Here is a 17,133-nt window from a genome sequence, read left to right as displayed (position 1 = left end):
TAAAACAGCTGACACCACCAGATGCTTTTGACGTTGTGGCAAAATCATGAGTTAATCTTAGAAAAGTTACCATGACAAGGTGGGCAGAAGGCCAATTAAGTGATTTTTTTTTAGGACACATGGAAACAGACTGTAATTTTGTTCAATCTGTTTCCTAAAAGGGGCTCTGGAGAAAGCTTTCAAGGATATGAGAAAAAAGAGGAGGAAAGAGAAGGTGAAATTACTATATCTGTATCTATCTCCCCTCACTGTGTATCTTTTTCAGAGGCTAGTCCTAAACTACCAGATGTATAAGATTTAAAAAGACACTATGTTTACTAATGCAGTGATGAACTTCTTTTTAATTCAATACTAAGTACAACTACAGAGATACTGTAGGCCTTCAGAGTCAAGCTAAACAGAGGTGTGCAAATTACCACAGTACAAGAATGACAGGTAACACTGGTTTCTGAGGATTCAGAACATGGTATCAGGCTTGCATTATGCTAGGATTATTCTCTGGCAGACCTTAAAAAAAACCTGCCAGAAAGTAGCAGATCTTAAGTCTTAAGAGGGTTTTTAGACCTAGAACGGTCTTTGATATTAACTAGTCTAACAATCTCATGTTAAAGATATAAAAGGGAGGCTCAGATGATTAATGTGACTTGCTTCCCCCAAATCATAGAAGTTGGTAACAGAGCTAAAATTAAACCCAAACCTCCTGACTCTACACTGAAGTCCTTTCCACAATACAAAGTTGCTTCTCTTATCAGCCTCTGTGTGAGAACAGGACAGGTAACAGTCCTAGGAATCCTCACCTTAGACCTCCTTGCTGCAGCCTTATTAGTTTGGGTCTCTTCTATTTCCCAGTCCCTGGGCCTAGTCAGTGGAACAGCAGGGCACCAAAGAACACCAGTTCCTCATATAAAGAGTTGCAAGCCAGAGCCCAGGAATGCAGTGCATGTCTCCTAGAGTATGTATGTGTTGGGAAGAGGTAGGAGAGGCTTCAAAGGAAGGCAGCAGGAAGAATCCCACAGCTGACAACATGTAGGTGGCACCAGTCAACGTGAACTCTTCTGATATGGGGTTGTAAGTGGTCTCATTTCTCTTATGGGAGCAGGAACACACCAAATAGCACTGGAATGCCTGGAGAATAGAGTCCCAAGAAAACACATCGGCCCACAGAGAAAGGAGAACACAAACATATCAGGAGCACCAAAAGGGAGGCAGATGAACCTTTCCCCAAACTTGCATAAGCTCCACTTCTCCTCATAACTTCCCTCAAAGTTTAGGAGGGCACTGAAAAACCCTTCAATTTATATCTCAGTGTTTATTGCATTAAAATAAACCACTGACACTCAGTGGTTTTCAATTTTACCATATTTAAGAATCACTTGAGAATCCTATTTAAAATGCAGATTCTTGAACCATACCAGATTTTTATATTATAAATATATGAATTAATGAATAATTTTAAATAATGAATTAATTTAAAAGATAATTAATTAAATTATAAATTTATTAATTTATTAATTAAAAATAAATGAATATAAATAAAAAATAATTAATCATTGGCACAGAAAGCTGCACATTTTCAAATAATCCAGGTGATTCTGATGCATGTGTTTTATGAACTACAAACTGAAACCACTGTTTTACCTCTAACAGAATCTTTCTGATAATAGGTTATCACCCAACTAACAGATAAATGCCAAAGGCTCCCCTTTGCATGCCTGAACAAGGACAGGCATACCTTTCTTGATTCCACCTGGAAAGGCAGTATGGTGATGAAAAGTTCTCAAGTCTGGTTGCACATCAGAATTACCTGACAAGCTTTAAAGACATACTGAGATCTGAGCCCCATCTCAGTCCAAAAAAACTCAGAATCTCCTTGGGCATTTTTTTAGAAGCTCACCAGGTAACAAACACATTATGCAGCTTAAGTTGAAAACCACTAATATAAGGTAATATACTCCCTAAGGAGCATTATAGGAGGAAGTACCTGATGATTTCTGGCCAACCAAATCTGGTAATGTCATCTTTTAAGTGGTGCATCAATATACAAATCTTTTCCATAGGGCATATAATTTGTTTAATTTATTAAGCAAGGTTTTCCACTGAAATTCTTTATTCTAAAGAAATATATCTAGCTTATGCATTACACAAAGTCTCCCTTCCTTTATCCTCTCAGCATTTGGTACACCCAAGCTGGCAGCCCCATTCTCCCATACCTACCCCACATTTCCATTTGCTGAACTGGAGATCCACTGTGGAAATCCACAAAGAGAAAAAGCAACAGAGTTACTCCCTGAGGATCCATATTCTGAGATTGATTCCTGTCACTGGATTCCACCTGATAACTCATATCTGGAAGCACCAGATCTAGAGGACAAGATAAATTTCTAAGATAAGTAAAGCCCTGAAAATGCTAAGTGACTAAAGAACCTATATCCTAAACAAAGAAGGATCTGAGAATAGATCTAAATTCGAACAGTTACTTCCCCTCCTGAACCTGTTTCTCTATCCACATGATGGAAGCAAATAATAGTGACTCACAGGAAGAACATCAGAATAACAACTGGGCGTATAAAATGCAAACCAAATAGCACTACTCCTTTGCATTTACTGGGAAGCACTACACAATAAATTCATTTATTCCTTGTACAACTTTCTAAGGCAGGCATGGCTAGGAAGAGACAGAGGTCAGATTCAAACCTGAGTAATGGTAACCGCTAACCTGTGCTTCATACCAGATACCAGATTAAATTCTTTGCCATGTACTCTCTCAACATTTAGACTTTAAAACAACACAATTGGGTAGGACCTATGCTTATGCCCTTTTACAAATAAGAAAAGAGGCACAGATAGGTTAAATTCCTTGCCCAGCATGAGCTAGTCGGGGGTAGAACTACATTTTAGACCTTGCTATAATAACTCCAAAATGTATGCTCTTAACTCTAACACTATATGATATTTATATTCCCAAGTAATCTGATGCCCTGTGGTCATTTTCTAGCACCTTGATCCTTTACAATATAGGATAATCCTACATTCCAGATCCATATGGAGAAGTACCTCCATGTGAATCATGGTTCTGTCCTTGAGTAATGAGGGAGGGAGATGCAGGGACATTTTCTACATGATTCATTTCCAAAGTTAACTTAGCAAGTTCGAGCTTCATGAATTGGCAAAAACTAAAGGAAACCAACAAAGCCTAAAAATAAAAATGAAAGAGAGAGAGAGATGGAGATCCCTAAAAATTCACCTAGGTGATGCCTCTATTCAAAATCCTGATGGCATGATGTCCTGTATGTTAAGACAAAACATTCTTTCCTCACAAAACTACTTACTTCTAGAGACCCTGTCCAAGGACACCCTCCTCTCATATCCACCCAATTATTCTAAAATAACTACCCACTCAAGAAAAAAGAACCTTATCCTGAGGCTTACTTCATAGATGAAGAGTCTTTCATTTCTCCTGAGATACTGCCCATCCCAGAAAGCTCCAATCTTCTCCTACCAGTCACTACCCTAGAATACCTCTTCCCTACTTGTCATCTTTCTCAGGATCCCGATGACCAGACTACCTCCGAAATTTCAAAGGATTCTACTTAATAACAGTCAAGCTCAACACTGTGAACTGCCTAGACATTGGTCTATGGTTACATACTTTTATTTCCCAGTTTTACTTATTGGTCCAGTTGTTAACTGTCCAACTTTTAGCCTGATTCACCCAAAGCTAATGTGGTTAGGCCCTACATGAATATTATAGCCAGCTTCCTAGGTTTAATACTGTCATGTCTCACATTTATTTTGTGTTTACTTTTTCTAAGTAATTCTATGTAGATTTTTTTCATTTCGCTAGAAAGCATTTCTCTTCCACAATCAAAGGTGTCATTGCTACCTTACTCACCTTTCTAAACCCCAGAGTTCACAGATTAAGGTACAATAGAAACTCTCTGAACAAGTCCCTAGAAGGAGAAGGACTGGGAATAGAGGAGGCAGCAGAGGAAATGAGAGGAGAACCAGCATCAACATTCAATACCCAAACAGTTAGGCTCTGATAGGACTTTCCTGTTTGACACCTGTCTGCCTCACTCCGTGTGGTACGTCAAACTGAGCCAGATCCCCACCCCACCCTAACCTGAGCCATCAGATCACTGGGTCCTATTTTTGTATAGACCTGCTATTTATATTTCCTTTCATTTCTCTAACATTCTTCCGGTGTCTTCATTCCTGTGCAGAGAGGGAGATATACCTCTATCCAAATTGACATCCAAATTGGGCACCATACACAAGTGGTATTTCTTCCAGTCAATGAAATAAAAGATGTCTTTAAAGACAGTAGTAATTGGGTGCTCCTGACTTGACAATATCAGAGGGAGACCCGAGGGTCCGTATAGAAATATGTATAGTTGTTAAAGAAAGCTGCCAAATTTTAATTTCTTATAACTATGTATTCACTTGTATAAAACAAATGTAACACTGACCTGGTTCCCACTCCCAGAAATAAACAAGTGTGCTACGCAATTATATACTAAGCCTTTTCCACACCAAAGGTAGGTGTGAGGCACCAAGGATAAATCCACTAGGATGCCCAGGAATTTATTCTGGGTTTAATGATTGTGAGCTACAGATATAGTATTGGGACAGTTTATTCATTCTGTTCAATCAATCATAGATTTGATCGAATCTAAACACTGTGCTAAGTTCTGGGGGTACAAAGATGAATATCCAGATTTAAAATCTATCCTCAAGTTATCATATTTACAGTATGGGAGACAGACATAAAAACCAATAAAATATAATACAATGTGATACATGCTAGAAGTACATACAAAAGAATATTTTCTCGAAGTGTTCATATTCAGATTGAGAAGGAAACTTCCTCTCACCTTCTCCAACACTATTCTCCAACCAAGACAAAGGCAGGTAGGCCCCTGAAATGGATTCCTTCTCTGGACTTCCTATTCTCATTCTCACACTCCCTCTAACCCAGGGTTTCTCAACCTTGGCACTATTGACACTTTGGGCCAGATAATTCTTCACTTGGGTAGGGGGTGGGTGGGCATCCTGTGCATTCTAGGATGTTTAGCAGCATCCTGGGCCTCTATCCAGTAGCAAGCACCCTTCCTGATGTGACCCCTTCCATGACAATCAAAAATATTTCCAGACATTACCAAATGTCCTCTGAGGACAAAATCATCCTATTAGGAACCACTGCCTAACCTTTCTTGTCCCCTGAACCAAGGCTAAAGAGACCAGAATATGTACTTTCCTTCATCTTTGTTTTCATCCTCTTTCTCACAGGGTAAACACAAGCCACTAAGTGTGAAGATTAAAATTCTTACCCAGTAGGCACCTGGGCATTATGAAAAGTCACAACAGAACAAAGGAAGGCAGTGCCCATCAGTGAAGTCTCCCTCACAAATCTCAGAAGGTATTAACACACGAACCAAGGCTGACACATTTACTGTTTAAGGCCAGAGGATCTTTGAGATGCTACCAATTCAGTATAAGAGTGGAGTATCTGAAGAGCCAAAATGTGTGATTATCTTTTAATTGGGTTGTTTAAGCCATTTACATTTAATATGAATACAGCTGTGGTTGGGTTTAAATCTATCATCTTGTTATTTGTTTTCCATTTGTTCCTTATATTCTTTGTTTCCCTTTTCTTCTTTTCTATTTTTGTATTCTATTTTGGATTGGGTATTTTAAAAAATAAATCCATTTTATCTCCTTTTTTGGTTTATTAGTTGTAACTCTTTGTTGTATTAACTTAGGAATTGCTTTAGGCTTTGGAGCATACAACTTTAACTTATCACAGTCTGCCTTCAAGTGATATGTTAAAAGTTCACATATAATATAAGAATCCAACAGTATACTTCTATTTTTACCCTCTTGGCCTTTGTGCTACTGTTGTCACCCATTTTACTTCCACATGTCATAAGCCTTATACATTGTTATTTTTGTTTAAACAGTTATCTTCTTTTTTTTTTTTTCCTTTTTGTCTTTTTTCGTGACCGGCAACGGATCGCAACCCTCAGTGTCGCGCCCGTACCGGACTGGGACCGGCAACAGGATCGCAACGCTCGGCGTTGCACCCGCACCTCACTCAGCCAGTGAGCGGCCAGTCTGTATGTGGGATCCGAACCCTCGGCGGGAGCGCCGCCGCGCTCCCAAGCGGCGCACTGTAGCAGTGCGCCACTGGGCCGGCCCTAAACAGTTATCTTCTAAAGAGATTTTATTAAAAGGACAAAAATCTTTTATATCTACCCACATGGTTATCATTTCCAGTGCTTTTTTGGGTGTCTGGTATCATTTTCCTTCTCCTGAAAGATTTCCTTTAACATTTCTTATAATACAGGTCTGCTGGTGATGAATTTTTCATCTTTTGTACATCTGAAAAATTCTTCATTTTGTTTTCATTTTTGAAAAATATTTTCACTGGGTATAGAATTCCAAGTTGACAGTTTTCTTTCTCTTTCAGTATTTTAAAGATGTTGCCCCACTTTCTTCTAGCTAACACTGTTCCCAATGAGAAATCTGCTGTAACTCTTATTTTTGTTCCTCTGTATATAATGTCTCTTTTTATCTCCAGCTTTTTTAAAGAATTTTATTACTGGCTTTAAACAAATTGATTATGATGTACCTTGGCATAATTTTCTTCATGTTGCTTATACTTGGGTTCATTGATTATGAATCTGCAGGTTTACAGTTTTCATCAAATTTGAAAATTTGGGGGCCATTATTTCTTCAAATATTTTTTGCCCTCCCTTCCTTCAGTACTCCAATTATCCTCCTTGGATTAGGCCACTTGAAGTTACCCATCATTTTACTGATGCTTTCTTCATTTTTTAAAGTCTTTTTTTTCCCTGTGTTCAATTTCAGATAATTTCTATTGCCGTGTATTCAAGTTCTTTAAGTTTTTCTTCTGCAATGTGTAAGTCTGCTATTAATCTCATCCAAGGTATTTTCCTCCTAAAAAGTTGTCCTTTTTGTCTCTAGAAGTTCAATTTGGGTCTTTTTTAAAAAAAAAATATTCTATGTCTTCATTTAATATGCTCAGTTGTTCCACTCACTTCTTGAACATAGACAATACAGTTATACCTGTTTTAGTGTCCTTCTTTACTACCATTTGTGCCATTTCTGAGCAGGTTTCCATTGATCGATTCTTTTCTTTGTTGTGGGTCTTATTTTCCTGCTTCTTTACAAGGCAAGTAATTTTTTATTAGATGCCAAGCATTGTGAAGTTTACCTTGTTGGGAGCAGGATACTTTTGTATTCCTATAAGTATTCTTGATCTTTTTTTCTGGGAGGTTATAAAGCTCCTTGGGAACAATATGAGCCTTTTGGGTCCTGCTTTTAAGCTTTGTCAGGTGGGACCAGAGAAGGGTGTTTCTAGAGCTAACTACTCCCCATTACTCAGTCAAATCCTTCTGAGGACTCCACCTGATGCCCCGTGAAATATAAGGTTTTCCATTCTGCCTGTGGGGAACAGAAACTATTTCCAGCCCTATGTGAGCTCCAGGGATTGTTCTCTGAAGCTCTCTGTCTCTGTACATTTCTTTCTTCTTCAGTACTCTTTTCTATAAATTCTAGCTGCCTATAAATTCCTGGATCTCCCTGAACTCTGAACTTTTTCTCCTCAACTCAGAGAGCTCCACCAGACTCTAGTTCAGTATCTTCTCCCTGGACTACAGCCTGGAAATTCTCTGTAGGTAGTATGGGGGGCAAATCATATGGTTCATTTGTTTGTTTCTCTTCTTTCTAAAAGTGCTGTCTTGTGCTACTTGTTGTGTAATTTTTGAAAACTGCTGTTTAATATAATTTATACTTTTTTAGTTGTTCAAGGTGGGAACTTAAATCCAATCCATTATCCTATCATGGCCAGAAGTAGAAGTTCCTAAATCCTTTTGACACAATCTCATTGGCCTTTGAAAGCTTCCCTGCATTCTGGCCCAACAAGATATCCAGGTTTATCTTGTACATCTATCTCTACTGTAGGCCTAGAATCAGCCATTTTTCCTTTTTAATGAGCAATGGTATTTAAAGAACACATTCTGGGTACTAGGAGTGTTCATTACTTTATTGTCATTGCCTGTAGGTATATTTTTATATATTTTTTTAAAATTTATAAAGAACAGAGGTTTATTTGGCTTATGATCCTGGGACAGCTGCATCTGGCACGGGCCTCAAGCCGCTTCTACTCATGGTGGAAAGTGGTAGGCAGCGGGCAGGAACAAGCAGATCACATGGCGAGAGGAAGCAAGAGACTAAATATTTTGGAAGTCAAAAAAATTGTGGATTCACGCTGGTATTCTCAGTTTTACTTTAATATCACTTTTTTTAAAATTTGTATTTCCTTGCATTTATACTCATTGTCTATCTGGTGCTGAAAATTTTGGTTCCTAACAATGTTAACATAATTACTTATTTGTTATTGTATTCTTTGATTCTACAATTTCTGTTTGGTTCTTGTTAAAAGTTATGTCACATTTTATAGTTTTCAGTTTCCTAGTAAAATTTGCAAGCTTGGCTTTCATTTTCATAAACATAGGAAGAATAATTTTTTGTTTTTGAGATCACTATCTTATATCACCAATATCTGGGTCCTAGCAGGTGTTTCTGTTGCCTTTGTTTTTGCTAGCTCTTGTTCATGTTACCTTGTCCTCTCTTATACCTGGTTATTTGTGAGGATGTGTGCATGTGTGCAGATGTACTGCTGGACACTATTTGAAAAAGTGTTAAATAATTTGAAGCATAAGATGCAGTTATTTTCCTCCAGAAATAATTTTTATTTTCTTCTACAAGGGAGCTGGCAGAATTAGCAATCTAGAATAATTCTAATTTAATTTCAAAGTTTAAGATTTCATGGCCTGCCTAGATGAACAAAAAACAAATGTGGGCCATGTGAAAGATGGTTTATTTCAGGTTCACCTTCCTCCCTAAAATGTAGCCTTTAAGTTATCCCTGTCCAAAACAAGAGGTGTTTTTAACATCACCACCAAGATCAGCAGGCCCTGGACTCTTTGGCCTTTTTTTGTACTGCGTTGATTGAGAAGTACGTCTTAGCCTCTCAGGCTTAAATTTGCAAATAATCCCAGGGCAAAAACAGCCCCCAATGCTAGGCTCAGCTCTCTTTAATCCCATTCTCTCTTAAAACATGGCCCAGAAATTCCTCCACTTCACTAGCAATTTGATGCTTTTATGATGTTTTAGTATTTCATCCAGCCTTTGTCTTCAGTGAGAGGGCTGGTCTAAATTACCTAGTTTGCCGTTTTCAGAAACTGAAATCCCAGCTGTTTTTACAGCTAGCTCTTTCTTCATTAAAACATCACCTCCTCACAGAGAGTAGAATAGTGGTTAGCAGAGACTAGGGAGGGGTGGAGGAAGGAAAAACAGGGAGAGGCTGACCAACAGGTACAAAAGTACAATTAGATAGGAGGAATCAGTTATGCTGTTCTATTGCACATAGGGTGTCTCTGGTTAACAGTTAAGTTTTGTATATTCCATAATAGCTAGAGGAGAGGCTATTGAATGTTTTCACCACAAAGAAATGATAAATGCACAAGGTGATGGTTACATTAACTGTACTGACCCGATCATTATACTAGGTATATATGTATCAAAACATCTTATACATTTATATGTGCAAGTGTGTCAATTAAAATAAATACATATTTTTTAAAAATCACCTCTACTGAGTTTTTCCTGACCATATTTAAAATAACATCTCCATCGTTATTTCTTCACCTACTTTATCTTCACTGCACTTATCACTACCTAATATCTATTTATTTGTTAAATTTTCTCACTAAAATGTAAACTCTGAGAGAACAGAAAATTTGTGTTTTATTCATTCTAGAGAATGGAATGAGGAGAAAGAAACTTTATACTCTTTATTTTATACTCTTCAGTACTATCTAGATATTAAGAAAAAGCATGTTTTAAAATATAAAATATCCATCCATACATACTCTTTACCACTCTCCTGTTCCTTCTCCCTAAAAGATATTCTCAGCTGACATGTATCATACCATGCCTCTTCTGTTCTTATTCTTTATACTCTATAACTTCATTTACTCCTACAGCTTCATACATATAATAATAATCGTTTATTAAAAAGTAAATAATATTTATTGGGTGCTTATTATGTGTCAGTATGCTAGGAGCTTCACACAGATTATCATAGTTAATTTTAAAAAACAAACCCCAAAAGGAGAAAAAAAAATCCTTGCGAGGGAGAATAAACAAATCTATGAGGTAGATATTACTATCCCCATTTTATTTTTCTTTACATTGATAAGTATATATCTGTTTAATTAATTACAATGTCAGTTACACATGTATATAAAAAAAGCAAAATGACAAGAAGAGGTTTTCATGGAAGATGGTGAGTTGCCCTGGATTCTGCTTCTCTTGATTTTCTGAGCAGGGCTTGTTTGAGGGTGCTAATTTTCTCGTTAAGTTCAACTAGTGAATAGTTCTGTTCAGGTGGTTGAACTTTTCTTCTTTTTCCAGAAAAGTTTATAGATTGAAAATATTCAGGAGAAATGCCTTCCAATTCAAGGATTTTATCCTCAAGATTTTTCATTCTCTGATAAGTATCTCTTGGCACTGGAGTACCTGTTTGCAACTCAAGTGAGACTCAATATTTTGTAGTTGTTCTTCTACAGCCTGATTACCACAATCTTGAAGCATGCTGTTAGGTTTATGACCTGACCCTTGAATTCCTTCAGGTCTAGACTGTGGTCCACCTGTATTCACAACTCTAGAAACCTTTACGTGACTTTCAAGTTCAGGGTAAGGGGTAAAAACAGCATCAGTTCTTACACAACTATTTTCTTGATTACCATCAATAACATTGCAAAATTCTATGACATTGTTTTTACTGATTTTGGCTTTCTTTCTTTCAATAAATGCAGGTATTTCTCTGTCAATTTCTGCTTTTCCAGCCTTTATTTGAACTATTTCTGGATCAAAATGGATCTGTTTCTTTTTCACATCTCCTAAATCACAATCTTCGTGCTTTTCTTCCTCTTGTAGGTCGCCATTGGGAAATGTGGCATTTAATTCACTCTTGTTCCCCGTTTCTGTTTTTCCTGTCTCTTCAATGGCAGTTGTAGTCTCCTTTTTAATCAGAGGCTGGAGTTTTGCTAGAAAAGGCTGTAAATATAAAACATGTTGCTCAAGTGCATTAAGGAGCAATGCAGGCTGGAATGCCAAGAGGCTGTGGAGCTTGTTCCAATCGATGACAGTTTTCACCACATCATCTCTGAGGCTAAGTTTCAAAGGGGCAAACCAGCAACATCACAAAAATTACAAAATTAAGCTCTCCAGGCAGGGTTTGCAGGAAGCAAAAGATTTTGCAAAGCATCTCTTGAGAGAGGTTGGGGCTGCAGCTTTGCTCCAGCACCACATCATCTCTGAGGCTAAGTTTCAAAGGGGCAAACCAGCAACATCACAAAAATTACACAATTAAGTTCTCCAGCCAGGGTTTGCAGGAAGCAAAAGATTTTGCAAAGCATCTCTTGAGAGAGGTTGGGGCTGCAGCTTTGCTCCAGGCTTCTGTCACCGCTGCTCGGGCGTCTAAGCTTGGTGGCAGCAGCCATGACACCTTCGCAGGCTGCCCCTGCCACCACTGAGGTGCACGCACAAACCCCTATTATCCCCATTTTAAAGCTGAGGAAGTCAAGGCTTAGGCTGGTTAAGTAAACTGCCTACATTTATACAGCTAATTAGTGGTGGATCCAGCATTTACACTCCTGTGCCATGCTCTATCCATGCCCACCACATTTTAAATTCAGGCACTCATTATCTCTTAACCCAGTTCATTTACTTAGTAATTACTAACTTCTCTCTCCCATCTATCCTTTACAATGCTGCTAAAGACTCCTTCCAAAACATTTATTGGTTTCCCACTATACAGAAAATAAAATTCACACTCCTTAGCATGGCACTCAAGATCTATCATATTCAACCACAAACTACTATTTCAGCCTCATCTCTCCCTTTTGCACCATTCATTCCATGCTTCAGTTATATTGGATTACATGAAAAATGTGTGGCCATGTGTCATGTTTCATAGTTTTCAGTTTCTGGAAAAATTTTCAAGCTTGGTTTTCATATTGGATTATATGTTTTCATACAAATTATACATTTTTCTGGATAAAGAATTCATCTACTAAAGACTTGCCTAAAATTGGGATATAAAAACCTATTTTCAAAAACAGAAATAATAAAATAAAAGGAAAGAAAAGAAAATAAGAAAAAAAATGGGCTGGTTAGCTCAGGCAGAGCATGTTGGTTGTTACAACACCAACAAACAAAAAATAAAAAATAAAATGCAGGAATTAATTTAAACAACAAAATTGGATGAAATTTGTCATCAAAAGGATATGGAAACTGAAGAAATCTTGTTCAGCTGGTTGGAAAAGACCTGTGGGCTGGGGCACAGAGCAGCAGCGGGAGTCAGTATCAGTTCTCCCAACAAGTCCACACCAGCCACGCCATCAGGGATGAAAAGCGTTACTGGATGTCCTAGCACAGGGTGGATTCTGCTGCACCGTGATTCAGTTGTGCCAAATTTTGGTCTACTGTCAGAAAACAGATAAGACAAATTTAATTTTTCCCTCTTAAGAAATTATTTAAAAGGGTATTCAAAATTCCTTTTGTAAGTTCTAGCTTACGCACAACCATATAACCCACCATATCAGTTTTTTTTGGAATAAGTAACTTGTGTGCCACTCAGGGAATCACAGCAATGGAAAAAGTAGAAAAATCAGCATTTATGGGATGGTATCATGGCTCCTGCTTTTGCTGCCACTGATGACAGTTTCTTATTCTCGAGTGTATTTCCTCCACTAAAATTGCTCTGTGGTTCTGAGCAGAAGTTTCCAAGATGATTCAAAGATCAGCATTGTGTGAGGGAGTCCATGAATCACAAATGGCCTAAAACTGGCCCTTTGATACTAAGAGGTCTGCCTCCACACATGCTGCACCTTCCCTTGCAGAAGTCTGAGGTCACTGTTTGACTGAAGCAATGAGAAAAAATGAGACCATCTTTCTCTCCTCGAAAGAATCTAATTGTGTTTGTTTACTTTCCAACAGCTCTTTTCTAAACAGAGAAGAAGTATTAATAAACCTTTTCCTCTGTCTCTAACCAGGTCACCCAGGGAAATATGCCTATAAACATTGGCTCAGAAGCTTAAGCTCTTGTCAGTAAAACTATGATAGGAGCTGTCTACCTGTAAGGACTGTATGATACTAGAGGATTACTAAAGAAAAATATAGTGGGGGTGGGGGGAAGGTTACCTGTATATTAAAGAATAAAAAATATTCTCATCTGAGGTATAATTTTGGGCAAGAGTAAAAGGCTAAAAAGCCATGGGCAGTCTCTTCAAGTCTTAAGATCCTGTGATTACTGGCGTTGACTCAGGGGAAGCTACTGAATAAACAATAAATTAGTTGAACACAAGCATACATTTGGTCTTTTCTTGATATAACTCATGTTCACTTTGGATTCTGTGGTAGCTGGATGGCATAGGAAGGCAAGGCAGAAGGATTCTGGCCATTCCATATTATTTACCACCTCCTCCATGGATTTTTTTTTTTTTTTTGAGTATGAAAAAGATGGATTTCCAAACCTGTGCAAAATGCTGATGCACAAAAAATAAAATTCAACAAATTCCTTTGTATTCATTGTATTTCTCTAGCCAAGAGTTCAAGTAAACTTTTAAATTCAGTCCTCTCTTCTCATGTCGAAATGGGACTGGAATTAGCAGGGTTTGTTTCATTTCATTTATAAAATAAAATAAGACATGGAAAGAAGAAGGAATATGACCTCAGGTCAATTAGAATATATTCAAGGAACCAGGAATAATAACAGTTATCAACATAAATAACTTATAAGTTTTACCTCCACTTTTCTTATAGAAAAGCACTTAGAAATGACGAGTGAAACCACTTCCAACTTCTACCCACATTCATACACATAACAGGAGAGTAAAACATGGAAAGCAGCAACAGTGCTTTCCCCCTTCACCTCACATAATGCTGATAGTTTACGACAAGAGCAATTCCATTCGACAGGTTCAAAGTGGGTTCATTCTCTATCCTGTAAAGCAAAGAAAAGCTAAGCTGTCTCTCAAAGATTCTAAAATCAATCTCTGCTTGATAAAAATTTTGACCCATGAATACTAACACCCCAGAGACTACTGAAATTCAGTAACCAATTAACCCATGGGGAAATGGCAATTTTTAAGTTCACCCCCATACATGAAAGGTTTAGATGAATCTACTTCTCATTAAAAGCTAATACAGAATAAGAAAATGTGAGGGTCTCAGGAAATTAGTTTCAAGGTGACTGGCTAAAAAAATCAAACTGTGAACCTACTGGAAATAGGACAATAATGGCCAAGAAAAATTGCAGAGCCGTGGCATCATCTTAATGAATTTAAGGACTTACCCAAAGATCTCTGTGGAGAGAATTCCATTTACCTTTACATTGAAATTAAATCTGATCTGCAAAACAACAAATGAGGTGTGAGATTTAACATGAGCTAGGATAGAGATAAAAAAACTTCCATACTCAATCCCTAAAGGAAAAGGATATTTTAAAAAAAATTTTTTTTAGTTAGTATTATTTTTAATTGACAAATTATTTTTAATTTTATTTTTATTTTGTATACAATTATCAATAAAAATAATTGTATACATTAATGAGGCAAAATGATATATATATATATATATACATATATATATACACACACACACACATACACACACACACACACATACAGACACACAATGTGGAACGATTAAATCAAGCAGATTAACATATCCATCACCTAATTTACTTATTTTTTGTGGTGAGACATTTAAAATTTACTCTCTTTTCTATTTTGAAATATATAATACATTATTATGGACTGTAGTCACCCTGCTGTAAAAGAGATCTCAAAAAATGATTCCTCTTATTGAACTGGAACTTTGTACCCTCTGACCAACAACTCCCCTTTCCTTCTCTCCCCCACTTGCCCCAGCCTCCGGTAACACCCTTCTATTCCCTACTTCTATGATTTTGACTTTTTTGGATGCCACGTATAAGTGAGATCATGTGGTATTTGTCTTTCTATGCCTGGCTTATTTGAATGGATAAAGAAAACATGGTTTATATACACAATGGAATACTATTCAACCTTCAAAAAGAAGGAAATCCTGTCATTTGCAACAACATGTATGAACCTGGAGGAGAAGGATGTTCTTTATCACCTTTTTCACTTGCATTTTCCCAAAACATACTTAATATTTTCCTGTGCTCAAATTCTGAATCCTAAATATACTGATTCCTATGCTAAACAATTCCAGGGTAGTCTCAAATTATCAGGGAATCCTGTCCCTTTGCCATTCTCCCAACCTATCCCTTCCCCTCTTTTTAAAGGAACTATCAGTTTTTATTTCTATGATCTTCATACATGGAACATTCCATGCTTTTTTCTTTGCCTTTTCTTCCCCTGACCCCATCTGATTTTTATAACCTCTCCAATTTATATCACTGCTTTATATTCCTTACCTTCAACAACATTTTTCTTTCTATGTAATGTGAGGAAACAAGGGACTCTTAAAGATTGGGACTCTTAAACAAAGGGACTCTTAGATTGTTTGAGTTCAAATCCTGACTCTGCAACTTATTTAACCTCTGTACCATACTTTTCTCAGCTATAAAATGGGGATAGTAATGATAAAACCTACTATGAGAGGAGTGTTGTGAGCGTTAAATGAATGAGTACATGAAAAGCACTTAGAATAGGGACTGGTGGGCTGGCCGGTTAGCTCAGTTGGTTAGAACACTGCCTTATAATACCAAGATCAAGGGTTCGGTACTGGCCAGCTGCTAAAAGGAAAAAAAAAGTGACTGACAACCAATAAACATTTAAATCCTACTGAAGACAGGAAAAGTAGAAAGACAGCATAAGAAAAGGGGGAAGTTATATGACACACTTAACTATGTTCATCTTTATAAACATACCTAACCACAGATAATAATGAAAATTTTAGTTTTTCAGTGTTCAAAATATTCTATGAAAATTTCCTTATTTGCTCTTACAGTCATTTTAGAAAAGAAGGAGATTGTCAGCAAGGTTTATTATCGAGGCCTAACACAAAAATGAAGCACAGAGGAGGGAAAACAGGTGTCCAAAGTGATACAATAAAGCAGCAAGCAACTGAAAATAAAAAACCCAAAAGAAAGCTCCCTCTATATCCAGTGGCTTCTCAGCCGTGTCACATGACCAACATTAAAATTGTCTTAAGAATACAGAAATTAAATCAATTTAATATTAAAGGTTTTAATCCTCTTCATTAAAAGAAAGACAACCAATTATATCCTTTCATGTCCCACAGAGTAGAGGCCTCTTGAAAACATATGACTTAAACAAGAGAAGCATTATTGTACAAAAGAACAGCTTACCTTAGGGTGCACCATGATGATTTTGCGTAAAAAATTCTTTATAACCTGACAATCTGTCATCAAAGTTCTGGGCTTTTCATCAACCTGTAACAATACAACCAAAACACCCACCATACAACACAAACCCAAGAGCACAAATGGATGAAATTATAATATTTCTTTCTACAAAAGTAAAATAACTACCTCAGAAAGCTTTTTGGTCATCCAAGTGGAAACATCTTTGAGAATGAGACTTGTACACAAAAGGGGATCTAAATAGCTATCACTTCTTAGGGTACAGAACATATTTCATGGAACTTCAGGAGACACATGCACAATGATCACAGTAAAACCCACAATGTCAAAATCAACTTTTGGAACAAATTTAAAAGTAATTCAGACTGTAGCTGAGAAAAGTAACTCTATCTTAAATCTACCCTCCTAATGTGCTTTGGAACAATCTTTATTAAGAATCTAAGTGGGGGCGCTGGCTGGTTAGCTCAGTTGGTTACAGTATTGTGTTCATAACACGAAGGTCCAGGGTTGATCACTATTACTGACCAGCCACCAAAAAAAAAAAAAAAGAAAAGGAAAAAAAGAATCTGAGTGGAGTCAAAAGAGCAGACACTAGGGCCGGCCCGGTGGCGCACTGGATAGTGCGCCGCTTGGGAAGTGCAGCGGCGCTCCCACCCGAGGGTTCG

The 17,133-nt window shown here is 37.3% G+C and overlaps 2 protein-coding genes across 2 annotated transcripts in view; both read right to left on the bottom strand.

The window, feature by feature from the left end:
• LOC103605409 (chromosome unknown open reading frame, human C11orf80) overlaps positions 1-17,133 on the bottom strand; it is a 45,624-nt gene that overhangs the window by 21,999 nt on the left and 6,492 nt on the right. Inside the window, exons 2-7 of the mRNA XM_008589993.1 lie at positions 16,454-16,537; positions 14,450-14,505; positions 14,027-14,098; positions 12,383-12,575; positions 4,238-4,388; positions 2,215-2,361 (exon numbers count right to left, since the gene is read on the bottom strand). Coding sequence (XP_008588215.1) covers positions 2,215-2,361; positions 4,238-4,388; positions 12,383-12,575; positions 14,027-14,098; positions 14,450-14,505; positions 16,454-16,537 — 703 coding nt within the window. The remainder of the gene's footprint in view (positions 1-2,214; positions 2,362-4,237; positions 4,389-12,382; positions 12,576-14,026; positions 14,099-14,449; positions 14,506-16,453; positions 16,538-17,133) is intronic.
• LOC103605405 (MAP3K12-binding inhibitory protein 1-like) lies at positions 10,266-11,713 on the bottom strand. The gene is given in 3 exon segments (XM_008589984.1): positions 10,266-10,620; positions 10,623-11,263; positions 11,443-11,713. Coding segments are annotated over 3 exon segments (1,113 nt in total). The 5' UTR covers positions 11,658-11,713; the 3' UTR covers positions 10,266-10,363.

Source organism: Galeopterus variegatus, unplaced genomic scaffold (genome assembly GCF_000696425.1).
Source record: "Galeopterus variegatus unplaced genomic scaffold, G_variegatus-3.0.2 Scaffold5789, whole genome shotgun sequence".
NCBI classification, from domain to species: domain Eukaryota; kingdom Metazoa; phylum Chordata; class Mammalia; order Dermoptera; family Cynocephalidae; genus Galeopterus; species Galeopterus variegatus.
The sequence above is the reverse complement of the archived record's forward strand: the minus strand, read 5'-3'. Positions and strand labels throughout refer to the sequence as shown.